At 40.5% G+C, this 17,323-nt stretch overlaps 1 protein-coding gene across 3 annotated transcripts; it reads right to left on the minus strand.

Moving 5' to 3' along the window:
* Nucleotides 1-339: 339 nt before the first annotated feature.
* fbxo15 (F-box protein 15) lies at nucleotides 340-14,360 on the minus strand. 3 transcript variants are annotated; one of them, XM_006794629.2, is made up of 10 exons: nucleotides 14,018-14,360; nucleotides 12,275-12,379; nucleotides 10,765-10,992; nucleotides 9,161-9,358; nucleotides 8,946-9,075; nucleotides 8,739-8,821; nucleotides 7,459-7,604; nucleotides 6,474-6,598; nucleotides 6,271-6,385; nucleotides 340-915 (listed from the first exon to the last, which is right to left on the minus strand). In XM_006794629.2, exons 1-10 carry the CDS (start codon nucleotides 14,113-14,115, stop codon nucleotides 887-889), a joined length of 1,257 nt encoding a protein of 418 aa, XP_006794692.1. In that variant the 5' UTR covers nucleotides 14,116-14,360; the 3' UTR covers nucleotides 340-886. The 3 variants fall into 3 exon arrangements, with proteins under 3 accessions (XP_006794692.1, XP_006794690.1, XP_006794691.1); XM_006794627.2 differs by lacking the exon at nucleotides 340-915 and having other exon boundaries at nucleotides 5,728-6,385; XM_006794628.2 differs by lacking the exons at nucleotides 340-915; nucleotides 12,275-12,379 and having other exon boundaries at nucleotides 5,728-6,385.
* Nucleotides 14,361-17,323: the final 2,963 nt, after the last annotated feature.

Raw genomic sequence — 17,323 nt, forward strand, 5'->3', positions numbered from 1 at the left:
AAAATAAGCATCTTTTCAAGGTGATGATGACCCTCCCCGAGAAAAGGAAGGGAAGCCTCTGAAAATCCAATTATCCAAAGGCCTGCCTTTTTTTTATTGCCATCAGCAATGCTGGCCCATCAGCAGCATAGCAACTGTTTCCAACAATTGCCCCCACACTAATTCTATCGCTGTAGCCAGACTTGCCCAGGGTGTGGACATTAAGCTCAATTATCATCTAAAAGTGATTGCATGATGTCTGACAATGCAGTTGAGAAAATTGGGTGTTAAGGTATAAATGGGATGATAAAAGGAGGCAAAACTTGATTTGAGAAACGAAAAATGGGAAAACTTTTATTTTATTCATGCATGTAAAGCAAATGTTTTCACTTCCATTTAGTAAAATCTCAGACTGTTAACTGAAGAGTGGGTGCATTCAAATGTTGACATCACTACAGTAATTAATGAACAAGAATAATTAATGACAATGTTAGTAATTTAGATACTTTAAGCAATAAGGGACCAGCAAAATGATGAAGGCAAAGAATAGACAAATACAGGACTACAGGCTATGAAACCATCACTGGTGGACGTACATTTGACAGAACTTACTCCTTATAGGACATATAACATAGATTATATACTATAACTTACTCCAATCACTATTCCTCCAACGCGAACATAGAGCAATTTATTTAAACATATCCAAGTATACATGGAAATACAGTATATAAGGCAAAAACAGAACTTTTGAAGGTCAATATTTGCATGACCATCTTTATTCTTTAACACAGCCTGAACTCCCTTTGGCAGTTTCTTTAAGTAGTCTTCAACAATAGTTCTGCAGGGTTCTGGAGGACAGTGGCTCTGGGGTTATTGTCATGTTAGAAATTGAAGCCATTGCCAATCAGATGGTGCTGCATGGTGAATCCAAACCTGAAAGCGTTATTCTGTGGTCATGATACCATAAATTTTAACAAGATCTCCAACATCACTGGCAGAAATGCAACCCCAAACCATGACAGAGCCTCCGCCGTGTTTTATAGATGACTGTCGACACTGTCATACCGCTCTCCTGACCTCCTCTGTACATACTGATGATAATTTGAATCAGAAATTTTGATTCATCACTCCATAAACTCTTGCTCCTGATTTTCAGTGAAGTTTTTGTGTACTTTGGCATCGATCACTATTTTCTCCCTGTTTGAATAGCTTATTGAAAGCCACCCTTCCACTGAGACCACTTCTGATAACCCATATGGAAAAGATATATATAAATCTTATAAAGTTTGTGTCTGTCTTGTGTGAAACTTGTATGAAAAGCATACAAGAGTAAAAACAGATATAAGATCCCTTGAAAAATTATATAATGAAACTTGTATGTTTTGGATACTTACTAAAACAATATATGAAAGTCAAAGGAGTTTACCGGAAGCCAACACACACGGACCAGTACCTCCTGTTTGACTCCCATCACCCTCTGGAACACAAACTTGGAGTAATTAGGACCCTACACCACCGGGCAGAACATGTTCCCTCTAAGCCTGAAAGGAAAAAGAAGGAACACACACATGTAAAGGAAGCACTCAAAACGTGCGGCTATCCTAAATGGGCGTTTTTAAAGTCAGCAAAGAGGCACAGAAAAGAAGATCAGACACCAGCGAGGGAGGATAAGAAGGACAGGCGCAACAACATTGTCATCCCCTATGTAGCCGGTGTATCAGAGAAACTCAGGAGGGTTTTCTCCAAGCATGACATCCCGGTGTACTTCAGACCCAGCAACACACTCAGACAAAAACTGGTTCACCCGAAAGACAAAACGCCAAAACACAGACTTAACAATGTGGTGTATGCCGTACAGTGCAGCGAGGAATGCCCAGACCTCTACATTGGAGAGACCAAACAGCCACTTCACAAGCGCATGGCACAACACAGAAGAGCGACCTCCACAGGACAAGATTCAGCTGTCCATCTGCATCTTAAGGATAAAGGACACTCTTTCGAGGATGCCAATGTTCACATTTTGGACAGAGAGGACAGATGGTTTGAAAGAGGAGTGAAAGAAGCCATCTATGTCCACTGTGAGCGACCATCTTTGAACAGAGGCGGTGGTTTACGACACCAACTCTCTGCCATCTATAATCCAGTTTTGAGATCCCTTCCCAGACGCCTTAAGGCCCACTCACACCCTGGGCCATCTGACCTCAGGAATTCGCATGATAAGGTGGGGCCAGGTTTCACAATGAAATCACCCGAAACTCTGGCTGATTGGGACCCACACCCAGTTCCACACCTTGGCTCAGGCGATTAGAGGATCATCAGGGGGTCCTTTTGTCCCTCTGTGGGGGGACACTCCCACTAGGGTTATATCTGGGACTCTCCACCATTTGACCTTAGAACTGAAGAAGCCTCTCGGATGAGAGGTGAAACGTCTTCAAGTAACTTAAAGAAGTCCAGACGCTTTTCTTTGCAAGCTCCTTTGACTACGATGACCTGGATGACTGAGAACCTTCACAGACATATTGCCGTACATTTTGGGAGGAACACCCTTCAACTGGTGCGGGAGTATGAAAGGGAATCAAGGAAACTAGCGGATTATAGGAACCATCTCCGTTTCAACCTAAGATGCAGACAAACCAGAGTTGTTCCCAAGAGCCTGCGCCTTGGATCCACTGTCAGGGGATACAGAGCAGACTTGATTCTACAGAGAGCACAAAATCACCTTTTAAGTGAAAGGATAAGACAGGTCCATTTCACTATAGATGCCCTCCAAATCAAGATCAGCCAGACTCTGCAGGAACTGGAAACACTTCTACCCTCTCCAATCTTAGAAGAGGTTTACAAGTTTGTGGACAAGACTCAGCGGGCCCAACACTCGAAAGGAAAAGAAAGACAACGCAGGAAATTTCACACCTTGCTTTCAAAAACACACACTCCTCATTCTGAATCTGAACCTACACAACCCATAGAAGAAAACACACCTGAAGACAGTCAGGAGAAATGGGTTAAGAACTTTTCAGACAGGAATCTCACTGAACCTGAAAAGAGAGTATTAGCCAAAGGTCTCAATTTTGCCATTTCTCCACAACAGTTGCCCATAGTGGACCTCATCACAGCCACAAAATCTGCCATTCGGATTAATAAATTATCACAGACAGAAGCAGAGCAAATCAGGATGAAAGTCTCAGCCACCCTCTCCAGTGCCAAAGTCCCTCCGTCCAACCTCACAATACAGGAAAAGAAGGCCGTCGCTTCCCTGAGCAAAGACCACAACATCACTGTTTTACCAGCGGATAAGGGAAGATGCACCGTGGTCCTAAACACTACAGATTACCATACAAAGATCACTACTCTCCTCAGTGACAACAATACCTACGAAGCCTTAAAGCGAGACCCCACAAGCAGCTACAAAAAGAAAGTTATAGCTTGCCTTCAAGACTTGGAAAAGGACAAAATCATTGACCGCCTTACTTATCACCGCCTTTACCCAGGGGATGCCATACCCTGCATTTACGGACTTCCAAAAATCCACAAGGAAGCTGTCCCACTCAGACCCATAGTCAGTAGCATAAACTCAGCCACTTATAACATTGCAAAACACCTTGCTACCATCCTTGCTCCTCTCGTGGGGAACACCCCACACCACATCAAGAACTCCACCGACTTCACTGACAAGGTCCAGAAACTTACCCTGGATCCAGATGAAACCATAGTGTCCTTTGATGTAGTCTCTCTCTTCACTTGCATACCCACCACGGAGGCAGTGGAGACTGTCAGAAAACGACTACAAGAAGACATCTCCTTGGAGGACAGGACCAACTTCACACCCGATCAGATTTGCACACTGTTAGACCTCTGCCTCACCACTACATATTTCAAATACAACGAAGGCTATTACAGACAAAAACATGGCTGTGCTATGGGCTCCCCCGTGTCACCTATTGTAGCCAACCTTTACATGGAGGAAGTGGAAAGGAAGGCTCTTGGCTCTTTCAAAGGAAGAGTACCCAGCCACTGGTACAGATATGTAGACGACACCTGGGTCAAAATCAAGACACAAGAAGTGGAATCCTTCACTGCGCACATCAACGCTGTGGATAAAAACATCAAGTTCACCAGGGAAGACACGAAGGATGACTATTTGCCTTTCCTGGACTGCGCTGTGCACATTGAAGAGAATGGCAACCTCAACATCGAAGTTTACCGGAAGCCAACACACACGGACCAGTACCTCCTGTTTGACTCCCATCACCCTCTGGAACACAAACTTGGAGTAATTAGGACCCTACACCACCGGGCAGAACATGTTCCCTCTAAGCCTGAAGGGAAAAAGAAGGAACACACACATGTAAAGGAAGCACTCAAAACGTGCGGCTATCCTAAATGGGCGTTTTTAAAGTCAGCAAAGAGGCACAGAAAAGAAGATCAGACACCAGCGAGGGAGGATAAGAAGGACAGGCGCAACAACATTGTCATCCCCTATGTGGCCGGTGTATCAGAGAAACTCAGGAGGGTTTTCTCCAAGCATGACATCCCGGTGTACTTCAGACCCAGCAACACACTCAGACAAAAACTGGTTCACCCGAAAGACAAAACGCCAAAACACAGACTTAACAATGTGGTGTATGCCGTACAGTGCAGCGAGGAATGCCCAGACCTCTACATTGGAGAGACCAAACAGCCACTTCACAAGCGCATGGCACAACACAGAAGAGCGACCTCCACAGGACAAGATTCAGCTGTCCATCTGCATCTTAAGGATAAAGGACACTCTTTCGAGGATGCCAATGTTCACATTTTGGACAGAGAGGACAGATGGTTTGAAAGAGGAGTGAAAGAAGCCATCTATGTCCACTGTGAGCGACCATCTTTGAACAGAGGCGGTGGTTTACGACACCAACTCTCTGCCATCTATAATCCAGTTTTGAGATCCCTTCCCAGACGCCTTAAGGCCCACTCACACCCTGGGCCATCTGACCTCAGGAATTCGCATGATAAGGTGGGGCCAGGTTTCACAATGAAATCACCCGAAACTCTGGCTGATTGGGACCCACACCCAGTTCCACACCTTGGCTCAGGCGATTAGAGGATCATCAGGGGGTCCTTTTGTCCCTCTGTGGGGGGACACTCCCACTAGGGTTATATCTGGGACTCTCCACCATTTGACCTTAGAACTGAAGAAGCCTCTCGGATGAGAGGTGAAACGTCTTCAAGTAACTTAAAGAAGTCCAGACGCTTTTCTTTGCAAGCTCCTTTGACTACGATGACCTGGATGACTGAGAACCTTCACAGAAATATATGAAAGTAATGAGAAAGTGGCCACTTTCATGAGTAAATCATGTAAGCCTTATATGACTTAACTCATGAAAGTGGCCACTTTCATGAGTTAAGTCATATAAGTTTTTACTATTTCTTTTCCATATGGAAAGGTTTCTGTGAACAATAAATGGATCAATTGAGGAGCCAGATGCATCTTTCGGGTCCTGTGTCAGGTCTTTGCTGGATTTTTGTCTGGTTTCCTTAGGTTTTTGAAGGATATGCTGTATGTAGATTCAAATGCAACTTGTTGGTGCAAAAATACTATTTTACATACATCAAACTGTGTTACTGTTGGTATTTTTCATAGATTCAAGTACAGAAATGAAAACAAATGATGTGTTTTTTTGACAGGCTCCCTGGAGATACAATTTAAAATATATTTTGTTCTTTTGTTGTATTTTATGTGTAGACACAACACTCATTCACGCCTCGAGTTAGTTGTCTTTTTATGCTCGAATGATTCACAGGTCAGTGTTAAGTGCTTAACAACAAAAGAGAAGAAGCATTCCTCTGAAAATGGTACATTTCAAGGACTTTACTATTTCGTCAAAGGCAAAGTGACAAGATCAGGGGAAGGATTAAGCTTAACGAGTCCAAAGAAAAGAAATAACTCAGAAATTAAGTAGATAGTAAAGAAGTTTTTTTTTAAGAAATCAGATCCATTCAAACTAAAGTCATTCATTAAACACTTGAAGGCAAAATAATAATAAAACGAGCAGCTACAACATTTACTGAATGAATGAACAACCTGTTATGGTGGTCTTATGGAGCGAGCAAATATTAAATATGAAACCAGTTTTCTGTGGGAAATCCAGAACAATCAGTAATCTCTCCTGAAATACTTGTTTACATAGCAAACACTCACATAGACAACTAAACTGATGAGAATAAACTGCTTCTGTTCATTCATCCACACAAGCCTCATCTTCACCTGGATGTCAGAGTCCTGATAGTGGATCAGGTAGTGCTCACCGTCATAGTCGTAGCACACGGGCGTCCTTTCCAGCTCCGCTGAAACGGGCGAGGTGACACACTTGAAGGGCTTCCTAAATTCATCTAGCAGAGTCAGACTCATAATGCAGCAATTCTACAAGAAGTTGAAAAGTAAATAAGTGCCAGTGTGTATATTTCCTGCCTGCCACATCACTGCTGGGAATTTTATGCTCGTATAGTACCTCCACTGTGCCCTGCAGGGCCTCACAACGCCAGGGCAGGGTGATGTCGCCAGACAGAGATGTGTGCTGGGACAGGTTTGTGCTGCTAATGACTGTTAGCTGGATCAGCCCATCAGAGATCTGAGCTAGACAGACAAAAACACCACGTGTAGACATTTAGACCCAATTTAAGACAGCTAAGCAGTTTAAGTCTACAAGCGCTGTAACCATCAAACACAAATAAACACAAATTTTTTAGTGAATTTAGCTAAATTTTAACAAATTCAGAGGCTGTATCATATCAGTAGATTATTATATATAGCAGTTCTTACACCTAAAGAATGAAAGTTAGACTATGTGGATTAACGCTTTAAAATACTGAATGAAGACTTGAGTAAAGAAAGTGTTTTTGTGTCACTTTTTTCTACAATGATCAACATTTTCTCTGCATTTTTGTTTTGTTGAATAGAATTACTCTTAATGTATAACAATAATGGAAATCCTTAGAGTGATGCAAAGTAGCCTCTAAACTGATTGTATTGTCTGGTGTATGACTAGCTGTTAATAAAAAGTAAGTAAGTAAGCTGAAATATTTCAAACAGCACTTCAGATTCCACATATCCAAGTTTCCTGCCATATAGCTGAGGTTTAATTGGTTTGAAAAAGCAAGCCTGTACGTGTTTGTCACACATGTGAAACAAACTATGGAGGCACATACAAATAGTGCTGTACATGCCTAAATACAAATCGACTGGTCTTAGGAAATAAATACAGTCATAAATTTGCAAACAAAATGGGAGGAAAAAAATCAGAGCAAATGAATTCTTGATATTTAGCACTCTGTTTTGTATCCCTCTTAAAGTTACTATACATGTAAAACATAGCTATACTAGGGGTTTTTTTTTATATTACCCACACAGTACAGAAGATTATTCATATTTCCTTGGCATAACTCACAGTGTTACTTAATGAATGTAGGTACAAAATGTGGGTATGAATGGATTACTTCTGCGGCAGAAGAGCTGGAGAAAGCTTCCGGACATGAGCTCGCATACAGTGTTGTGGAGAACAATGTGTAGCTGGTAACCATGGAGACCGTATTCAGGGTCTATATCACAGAAAGGGGGTTGGACCACCGGCTCCACATAAGAACTGAAAGGGGAGAAAGGGAAAGAGTTGATAAAACCAGAAAGTGAAAACTCTGTCTAGTGTGTGTGTGTGTGTGTGGGCGGGGGGGGGGGGGGGGGGGGGGGGGGGGGGGGGGAATCAAGACAAAAGCATTTTCCTAAAATAAGGCAAAGATTTATTAATTTTGTGGAACATAATAAAGAAAAGTGCTGTACTCCCACAGGAAACCAGGAGAGGGTGCTATATCCTCACTATGCTGAAGTACGGTATCATTAACACTGTGGTTCTGAAATTTTTTTTGTTTTCACGTGGATGGAAAGTAAATTACTGTTGGGTAATAACTCATAAGCCTCTGGAGCACCTGCGAGTCTGAGTGTAGACAAAAGCTGTGAGCACTTCCACCAGACAGCAGAGTTTGTACAATTCTAATCCTGAAAACTAATTAAATTAATTAAATTGTTAGTTCTCCAGGCTTCTTAAAGGACATTCAAAGCTCTTCTTTGGAAGCCAGCTGACCTCTTACTGACATACTGACAATGACTTGAACTACAAATTTCTAATCTGAATTCATCACCCCATAAAACCTGTTTCCACTGATTTTCACTCCAGTTTTTGTGTAATTCTCATACTTCAGCATTTTCTCCCTCTTACCCTTTGTTAAGAATTGCTTCTTGACAGCCAGCCTCCCGCTGAGACCATTCTTGTGTCATGTCTTTGCTGAATGTTTTCCTATTTCTTAAGCACATGACTTTCAGGTACTGTTCATCTGCTGTCATGATTTTAGGTCTAACGCTTCTTCTTCTTTAGTCCTTGTTGAGAATTTTCATCTAATAGCTCAATTAGCCCAATTTAAAATTGGTTCTTTGCTAAGCTGTCTGTTATGTGGAGAAATCGCACTGAATCATCCCCTGAGTTGTGGGCCCTTTCCGTGCTCGAATGATTCGGTCTGTGTTAAATGGCTTAACAAACAAATAAAGAAAAACAGTTTTCTGAAAATTGGACTGCAACTAATTCCAAAGAAAAACTATTTCAGAAACTCAAATCCCACTGTACAGTGCATCAGTGCAGGAGCAATACTGTCAGTCTATACATCCCTTAAATTTGAGATGCATGCTTGTATGGATGTTCATAAGAGGGGCTGGTTATAGTCCAACCTACCAAACAGAAGATCCCTGAGTGCTTCTTTCCACCAGCTTGTGGAAGTGGAGGGTGAACATGATAAAGGCAACTGAGCACTGGTCCTAGAAAAAAAAAAGATGCTTAAAGATGTCACTTCTCCCTGTGAAAAATACTGTGTATCTTGTTCTGCTACTCTAAGCCACTGAATAATAATCAAAACATGGCATGAATGCCTGAAGTAATTACCCTCCAGACACCGATGATGATGCCAGGCTGTAGCAACTTAAGCTGCACCAATTTGTCCTGGCCAATGACTTGCATGTTCTTAGTTAGAGTCTGCATGTCTAACTTCTCCATGAGGGACCTACAAACAAGTCTGACAGAGGAAGCAAAGACAGCAGTTGGTTTTACTGAGACAAGAGGCGAAACAAAGGGTGTAGATGGATGTCAGCTGCCTTTACCTCTTTGGGCTGACGCAGGCTAGCCTCCTGACACCGTACAGCTGAAGGGTGGAAATCTGCTGGTAGTCGGGCAAACGGTCTCCTCCGCTCCAGCACAGTGTCACTGAAGTCTCAGTGAACTGGGACCGGCTCTGCTCCAAAGTGCTCTCACGCCCTGACTTATCCATGACTGTCAGTTCCCAGGTGACGTTCAAGTTTCTAGAGTTAGAATACAGAATGTAGAATTGCAGGAACAGGATTTTTTGCAGTTTTGCAATAAAAGCAAGAGAGAGAGAAGAAGAGAGCAGGTGAGAGTGAAGCTAAGCATGGCAGGAGTTAACAGGTTCTTTAATACCAAATACCACATAAATAGTCCAAATGAATCATTGAACAAAAATATAATCCATCCATTTGTCTTCTAATTTATTACAGTGAAAATAATCGGGCAGTGTTTGGCAGCGTTGCTCTTTAAATCAGAAAAATTACAAGTTTATTAGCTGTTACATCTCATTTGTCAGCGGAGGGAAGTAGCAGGACTCCATTTAAAGCTGTTCTTGCTAATGAAATGATATGCAACGAATGAAATTAAAACTGCAGCTGTTGTGACGAATCTCTTGATCCAGTTCTGTCTAAACTGTGATTCAGGGCTGCCCCTACTGTGATGCAGCCGGCGCCTCGCTGAGACACCATCCAATATCAATTAGGTGGGGGAACAAAGCTAAAAACTGGAGCAGCCCAGGGGGCTCCAGCAGCTGACCCCAGGGATTTCACTCTGCACTGCCTGTATGCTTGACGTCTTGTGAAATGATTATTACCAAGGTAAATCGCATGCTCCTCATGGTCTCTAACAGACAAAAAAAAAGCCCTATAGGGAGTTGTCTGAGTCAGTGGGAGGAAGGCTGAGATGTGCGTGAATGCATATGTGTTCTGTGGATGAGGGGTTGGGGGGCTAAGTAATTTATTTCAACAATTCAGACAGCCCCTGCAAGGAACACAATTATTTCTACTTCCCCTCTGTACCACAGCGACTGCCACAGAACTCAATATTGAGTGCAGCACAGCCTCTAATCAGAGGTTATAAAAACACAGCAGAATCTGCAGTGGAGGTGGCGAGGGAGCTCTCCCCTGCGTGCTGGCATCCCCCTGAGCAGACATCACGTTCAGAAAGAGACCTCCTTCCTCACCTTTAATAAGAAACTGTCATTAAGTGTGACATCAAAAACAAACCATACTTTTTGTTTTTGATTACCAGCAGCTTGAACTATCCTCTTGTTGTGTTCTCCCCCCACCTCTCCAACCTTGAACTTTCTCTACAGCGAGGGTAGATCTCCAAAGTTTTGCTATTTGCTAACAGCAAACAATGAACAAAGGCTTCATACAGCTGCTTCCAAATAAATACCAAATCCCCGTTAGAGCACAGACACAGCACGGATCAACACACCTCCTTTCAACTAAAAGGATATAAAATTCACTATAAAAGTAGTTAACATGAGCATTTAGAGAAAGAATAATGACCTATTTTTCTTTCTAAATGTGTTTGAGTAGGTGATACATAAAGTAAATGGAAAACCTAATTCCTTTGAACTAAACTTGGGTTTTCTCTCTTTATCTGTCTCACACTTTACCTGAGGACCCACTCTGTTTGGCTGGGTAGCCCTGTGTGAATACTGATGAGTCCAAGCCGCCTCGTCCACTTGATCATGTCACATTCGGCTACAGTCTTGAAGTACAGCCTCTTATAGTAACCTTCGGGTCGATCCTGCACCTCCATCGTGGCCATCCTCAACAGAGATTTGTCCCTGCACTTTTTATTCTTGCTGAAATCCGCAATGTAAAGCTTTCTCCACAGAGCACTGCAATGACAGCATCAGAAGAGTGACCAACTCGGTCAGAAAGGTTACAAACCAGTCCAGTATCTCTAGTGTGATCATTTCTTACAGGGTGGCCATTCATAACCAAGAAAAAAAAGTTTATCAAAACATCAGCAGTGAAATTTCATGTTTTAATACGTTTAATAGTGAATTCTTCCATTATAGGAATAATCTTTTCTACTAAGGAGGAAACTATTTAACCCTGTGATGCCTGAAGCATGAAATCATTCCAGAAAGTTCTGATATTTTGGAAAACCTAACTGTTTATTGAACCTTTTGAAAAAAAAATTAAAGAAAGAAATTAATGTCAATTTGCATATAGTATAAGCTTCAGTTTGTATCATTTTTGCCACACTTTGTGCAAAAAAGAATCACACTGATGACCTGGAGCTCTCAAATACTCATGTATTAAATATGACACACTTGGCATTACAGACAACAGTGATCACCGAGTTCTTGGTATTCTTTGGTAGTTACTGGAGGACATTTGGGTTCTGATTGTGGTTCTGACCGACAACAAAAAAATCAATGTGTCAAGACTGTTGAATTGACCATAGGCTGCAATCTGGCTGGCTTTTTTACATTTCAGAATATGTCCTAAATGATATATAAATACATATTTTGATTTGTAGGGCATGTTTTTCACTAACGTGAAATATTTTAATGAACTAGACCTTTAATAAAACAAGTTTGTGCATCTACAGAGTGTCATGATCCTTGCCAAATCATGCAATCACGAAATCACAATTTTGAAATGTAAACTTTGTGCATTTGGATTGCCTCCAAAAGGTGGAGAGCTAGATGCTTCAGTACATAAGCTCAGTGAGCATCTCTAGATATGTGGCTTGAATTTCAGGCCAGATATCCAGAGATATGTGGCAGGATTAAAATTGGAGAATAGAAAATTGGAGTAGAAGACCAGTGGAGCATAGCAGGTAATTTTTTCTAAATATCTAAAAAGAAACATGAACATGAATATCAATGCACCACATATGGGTGCCGCAGCTGAAGTTTTTATGTTTAAGTAGTTGAGGAACTTGGGACCACGCTGTAAAGTTTCCTCTTTCAAGGTCTAATGCTTTTTCTCAGAAAAACAGAAGAAGAATTGGGGCAAAAACCACAGAGCTCCCGTGCCTTGGACTCCTACTGCCTTAAAGGTTCTGCTGTAAGATTTGGAGGCATACTGTCCCTTTGCTATTGGATTAATTAACATAATCATGTATTTAATAAACTGTGGAAAATGCACTGACAAGATGGTACTTACTTGCTGTTGGCAAGCTGATAGAAGAGCTTATTGATGTGGTTTATGCAGCAAAGTGTGAAAGCATCCAGGTATGACAAAATCTTAATCAGGATCTCAGATGGCAGTCTATGGAAAAGGTAATTAGACATGACTACAAGGAAGTGACAGTGTGCCTTCATGCCTCCTACTGTTCAGATTTCAGTCTATGAGATAAATGTGGAAATCGTGTCATACACTTCTGGCAATAAAGTGAAACTACTTATCTCTATGTTCTGTTCTAGTAGATATGGTGAAAAAAACACACAAATATGTAAATATGTAAAGAACTCAGCTGAGATTTTTAGATCTAAAGGTCTAATGAAAGCCATCCAACCATCCATCCATCTATCCATCCATGCCTGCTAATTACAAATACTGCTAGGTTTGTTGGCTCACAGCTGTCCTGGTTAATGATGCCATTGCTGTCCAATTAAATCACTTGAGTGAGCAATAAATTCATCTTCCTATCACCTGCCTGCTCAGTCACTGTCATTTCACTACATATCAACAACCAGATTAAATTACTTCAAGAATAAATAAATTAAGAAACCAGATTGGGCGTTGTTTTAACAAGGCGAATGATTTCATACGACAGCTTTAAAGTTCAGATTATCCAAACAGCCATCCTCTCACTGACTAAATTCTTGCAGCTGTAATAATAGTTAGCAATAATAGATGTAACATGTGATATTAGAGCTCAAAAGTTCAGCTTAAGTCTACAGCCATGGCAGTACAGAGCGGTGCTTTGAGCTGCATACTACTGTTACCTACATGCTTACTTCATGCTCTCGTGATGACAGTGCTAACATGCTCATATTTTGTCATATGTTAGTATTTCTGTATTGACTGATTCATGCTAAATACAAATACACTGAGGCTAAAGGGAATGAAAATTGATTTTTCAGTTATTTAGTTAGAAATTAGAAAAAGCAACAAAGGAGACATGAGCATTTCTGCACCTCCCTTTTCTTCTTTGCATGGTAGAGTTTTAACTTGAAAGTGTGATGATAATTTTCAGTGATGTGGTGCTTTCAAGGCCAGTCTCCAATATCTGATACAAATAATTTAACAAAAATGATTTAAATAATTTAATTTATTTATTTATTCTTAAAATGTTACAATCAGATTTAACATGTGCATATAGTTAAAAATAAATAAATAAAGGGATCTGAAAAATATAATGTCTTTAGACCAACTGAATTTGGTCACAACCATGATTGGTATTTTTATTTTATTTTATTTTTTTGTATATTTGAATCAGTGAAAAGATTATGAAAATAAATCCGGGCTGCACTCCAAACCTCTAAGACTCTAACCATTGTTTAAAAAGGAAAGTCTGAGTGAGACAATTATTTCTGCTCGTTGAGGCGTTCAGACTAAAACAAATATTAAAAACAACGCTGTTACTAAATATGAACGATTAGCTGTTTTAACAGAATCATTTTGGTAGTAGAGGCAGCAACAGTCTACTGACTGACCTGTTTTTCTTTGTTGTAACTGCCTACATTTAATGGGAAAGAATCCAACTGCTTAATTCATGTAGTAAAGTGTTTTCCACCTGAAGTGATTTATGCTGTGCTGTTATTGTATTTGTTGCTACAAATCCTTTTACTTTGAAGTCTATAAACAGCAGATCCACTGTTTGAGCGCTGAATGCCACAAAGATTAAGAAGAAGAAGAAATGGCATGTACCGTGTATAGTCTGTGCATGCACTGACAGATTACCTTTCCATAAAGCTCTGAGTGGACGCTGGGGATGATTTGTCAGCTCTTTTGGACGTCCTTAATGCTCGTCCGGGAACGACTGCTTTCGAAGCCGCCATTTGTTCCGCTGGTCTTGACAACTTTGTGACAGTTACAAGAAAATTTATATTTGCAAGGTTTTAAGGTCGTGAAACTTTAAAAGAGCGTTTATTTGACAGCTTTTTTACTTAAAGACCGTGAATATAACATCCGGGATCCAAAATGAACAGCTGACACTGTGTTAAATCCATGAGTAAGCTACATTAAATGACTTAATTCTCCTTGTGTGCTAACGAAATTCCGTGAAAGCGTCCGGTCACCTTGGTGACATCGGGTCCTTCAACGTCTTCCGGTGGGAAGAAGCACAAATGCCTTCAAAATAAAAGCAGAATATAGATAGATAGATAGATAGATAGATAGATAGATAGATAGATAGATAGATAGATAGATAGATAGATAGATAGATAGATATCTGTAGCCATGACAGCCGTTCCTTCTTTCCTAAAGCAGCTGGATAGCTGCTACAACATTTGTTTTAGGTCAATTAAGTTTAAGTTAATTAAACTTGATCTGGTCATTTAAGTAGCAGAGGGGTTTTATAATCAGTTTTAACTGGTTAGCATTGATTACATTAACAGCAGATCCACTAGAGAGGCAACAATGAGACAACAAAACAAAACAGGACTAGTTTAACAGATGGAGGCCAATGACATTTTCACCTTCTTCATCCTTTTCTGACCTTTTTTTTTTTTTTTTTTTTTTTTTTACCAGTTTTACATTTAGATAGAGTAGGTGTCCCTACTGGTACCTGGACCCTAAAGAAGTTGCACACATAGTCCTACTCCACCAAGATGGCACATCAACATGTTGGTTTGTTGTGTCTCCCAGCACAGTCTCAAGAGCATGGAGGAGATTATACTAGATAGACAGTTAGTCTAGGAGAGCTGTAGATCCTTGGAAGGTCCTTAGCCCATCAGCAGGGCCACAAGCTGTAAAAAGAATCCTATGCTGCCTCTAACATCATTCAGCATGGCTAGTTTGGTGCTGGTCTGGGGAGGCTTATCCATGGAAGGACACACAAAACTCTACCAGCTAGGCAACAACACCCTGGCTGCCATTAAGTACAGGGATGAAATCCTTGGGCCCATTTTGAGACCCTACACTGGTGCGGTGGATCCTGGGTTCCTCCTGGTGCACAGCAATGCCCCCCTTGATGTATGAAGGCAACTCCTGGAGCGTGAAGGAATTGATAGCATTGACTGGTCACAACGCTCCCCTGACCTAAATCCACTAGAATATCTCTGCTTAGGTCCAGCTACAAGCAGGTGGAGGTCATGCAAACTACTGAGTATAATTGTGATTTGCTGCAATGACATTTCACCAAAATGGATTAGCCTGCTGCATCATTTTCTTTTTCACTTTGATTTTTGGAGTGTCTTTGAATTCAGCTGTATTCAGGTTAATAAAGGAAATCAAGGCATTTAGCAGCATCAATCATCAGAATTTGATGAAAACATGGACAAGTAAAGCTTTCTGACATCTGGCTTCTTGCATTTTTGAAGCCAGAATCTGCACAGTGGCGATTAGAGATAGAGTAACTGTACAAAATTCCTGACCATGCACAAACTGTGCGTAACCACCAACATGATTCCAGCAGCCCAGCTACTCCAGTTAGGCTAGTTACATCCCTTCTGTTGATTTTACTAAATAACTTGCAAAAAAACAAACAAAGAAAACTGCTGCTACTATCAGCTTATTAATTTAAGGTAAATGCAACCATGATGACATATTCAAATAGGCACACATCTTAACATACTATAGTACAACATCAAATAATATTATGTAACTCTCACTGTTAATGTGTTAGCTAGATTAACAGTTAGCACCCACAATGTGTTAGAGAGTTGTTAGCGAGTTTACAGTTTTACACAAGTTTGGCTCTCATTTTCAACATGTTTGAATCGATAATTAGTCACCCTTTAGTTTTTGTTAGCCTCCCAGACCAAGAAATGCTATCAGCTGTACACACTCCACAGAGGCCCAGAGTTATTGTAGATTAAACAGTTTTACAACCATTACACATGTACAAAGAACTCTGCAGCCTGTAAACACTGAAATATAATAGAAAACTTTAAAATGTTATACGTAAAACATGTAAATGTAATCTGTTCTTCTCATTTAAAGCATGACCCAAAATCTACATTATTATCAATGACTACATTTACAGTGGGCAAAAATGTGTGAGGAGGAGACCATCAGGGCCAAGCTGGGTCTGGATTTCTGGATCCAGTGGTTTTTTTTAGAAATCTCCTCCTCTTCTTTCATCACAGTTGTCCTGTCCCAGATGTGCTGTTGATCCACTGAGGTAGATGTCTTTTTAGAAACATCAGGAGGACTGAAGCTTAACTCAGTAATAAAGGAGGACATTTAATCTTCACCAGCAATCTTCAACCCACTGTGCAAAATATATGGATTTATTGTTAACAGTGTTTTGATCAGCTGCCCTGGGCGTCTTCTATTAATGCTTCATTTTATATTTCTCAAAGGATGTAGAGCATACAGTCATTTAGTCTTTCATATAACTCTAATTCAGTGTGCTTTTTAACCTGAATATTTGAAATAAAAACTCTCACTTCCAAATCTAGACCTATAAAGAGCTGGTGAAAGTAAGAAATGTAGACATAAATTTTAGTTTCAGCTCATAAGTATTAAGCTTTGCCATTTTCTTTTGACATATTTCGCTGAGTAAAAGCAGCTGTAGTACTTCATAAATGCAATAAGACCTCACTGGAAAGTATCTAAAATACAACTAATGATATTTTAATATCTGAATACTGACTGACGGTGAAGTTGTATTTACATGCAAAGAAAGGATGGACTCTCCCTCTCAGACTGAGTTTATGAAACTTAAATTAGTTTTAATGTTTGCTACAAATGGGGGAAAACATCTCACCCAGACAGCTGTGGTTAAACCCTGTTCACTTTAATTGTGTGTTAAACATCTGTGTTTTCAGTATTTAGGACACATTTCTGTGAATCACCATCAACAAACTGAGATATCAGGTAGAAACTAGAATTACAGGCAGTTTGTGAATGTGAACATTTCCAATCTTCTTAGTAATTCATCTTTGGTTAATGCTGTCTTAATGTTATCGAAGTGCTCTTTTTTTTAAAGGCAGCAGTGTTATTGCTTACTTAATTTATTGTACTGTTACTGTCCATCCAGATGTGGAAAGAAACAGAAACATGCTGCTGTTTGCAGATAGTTAATAATCAGCTCTAAACAGA

The sequence above is a fragment of the Neolamprologus brichardi genome, chromosome 9, assembly GCF_056152115.1.
Source record: "Neolamprologus brichardi isolate AB-2024 chromosome 9, ASM5615211v1, whole genome shotgun sequence".
In the NCBI taxonomy this organism is placed as follows: Eukaryota; Metazoa; Chordata; class Actinopteri; order Cichliformes; family Cichlidae; genus Neolamprologus; species Neolamprologus brichardi.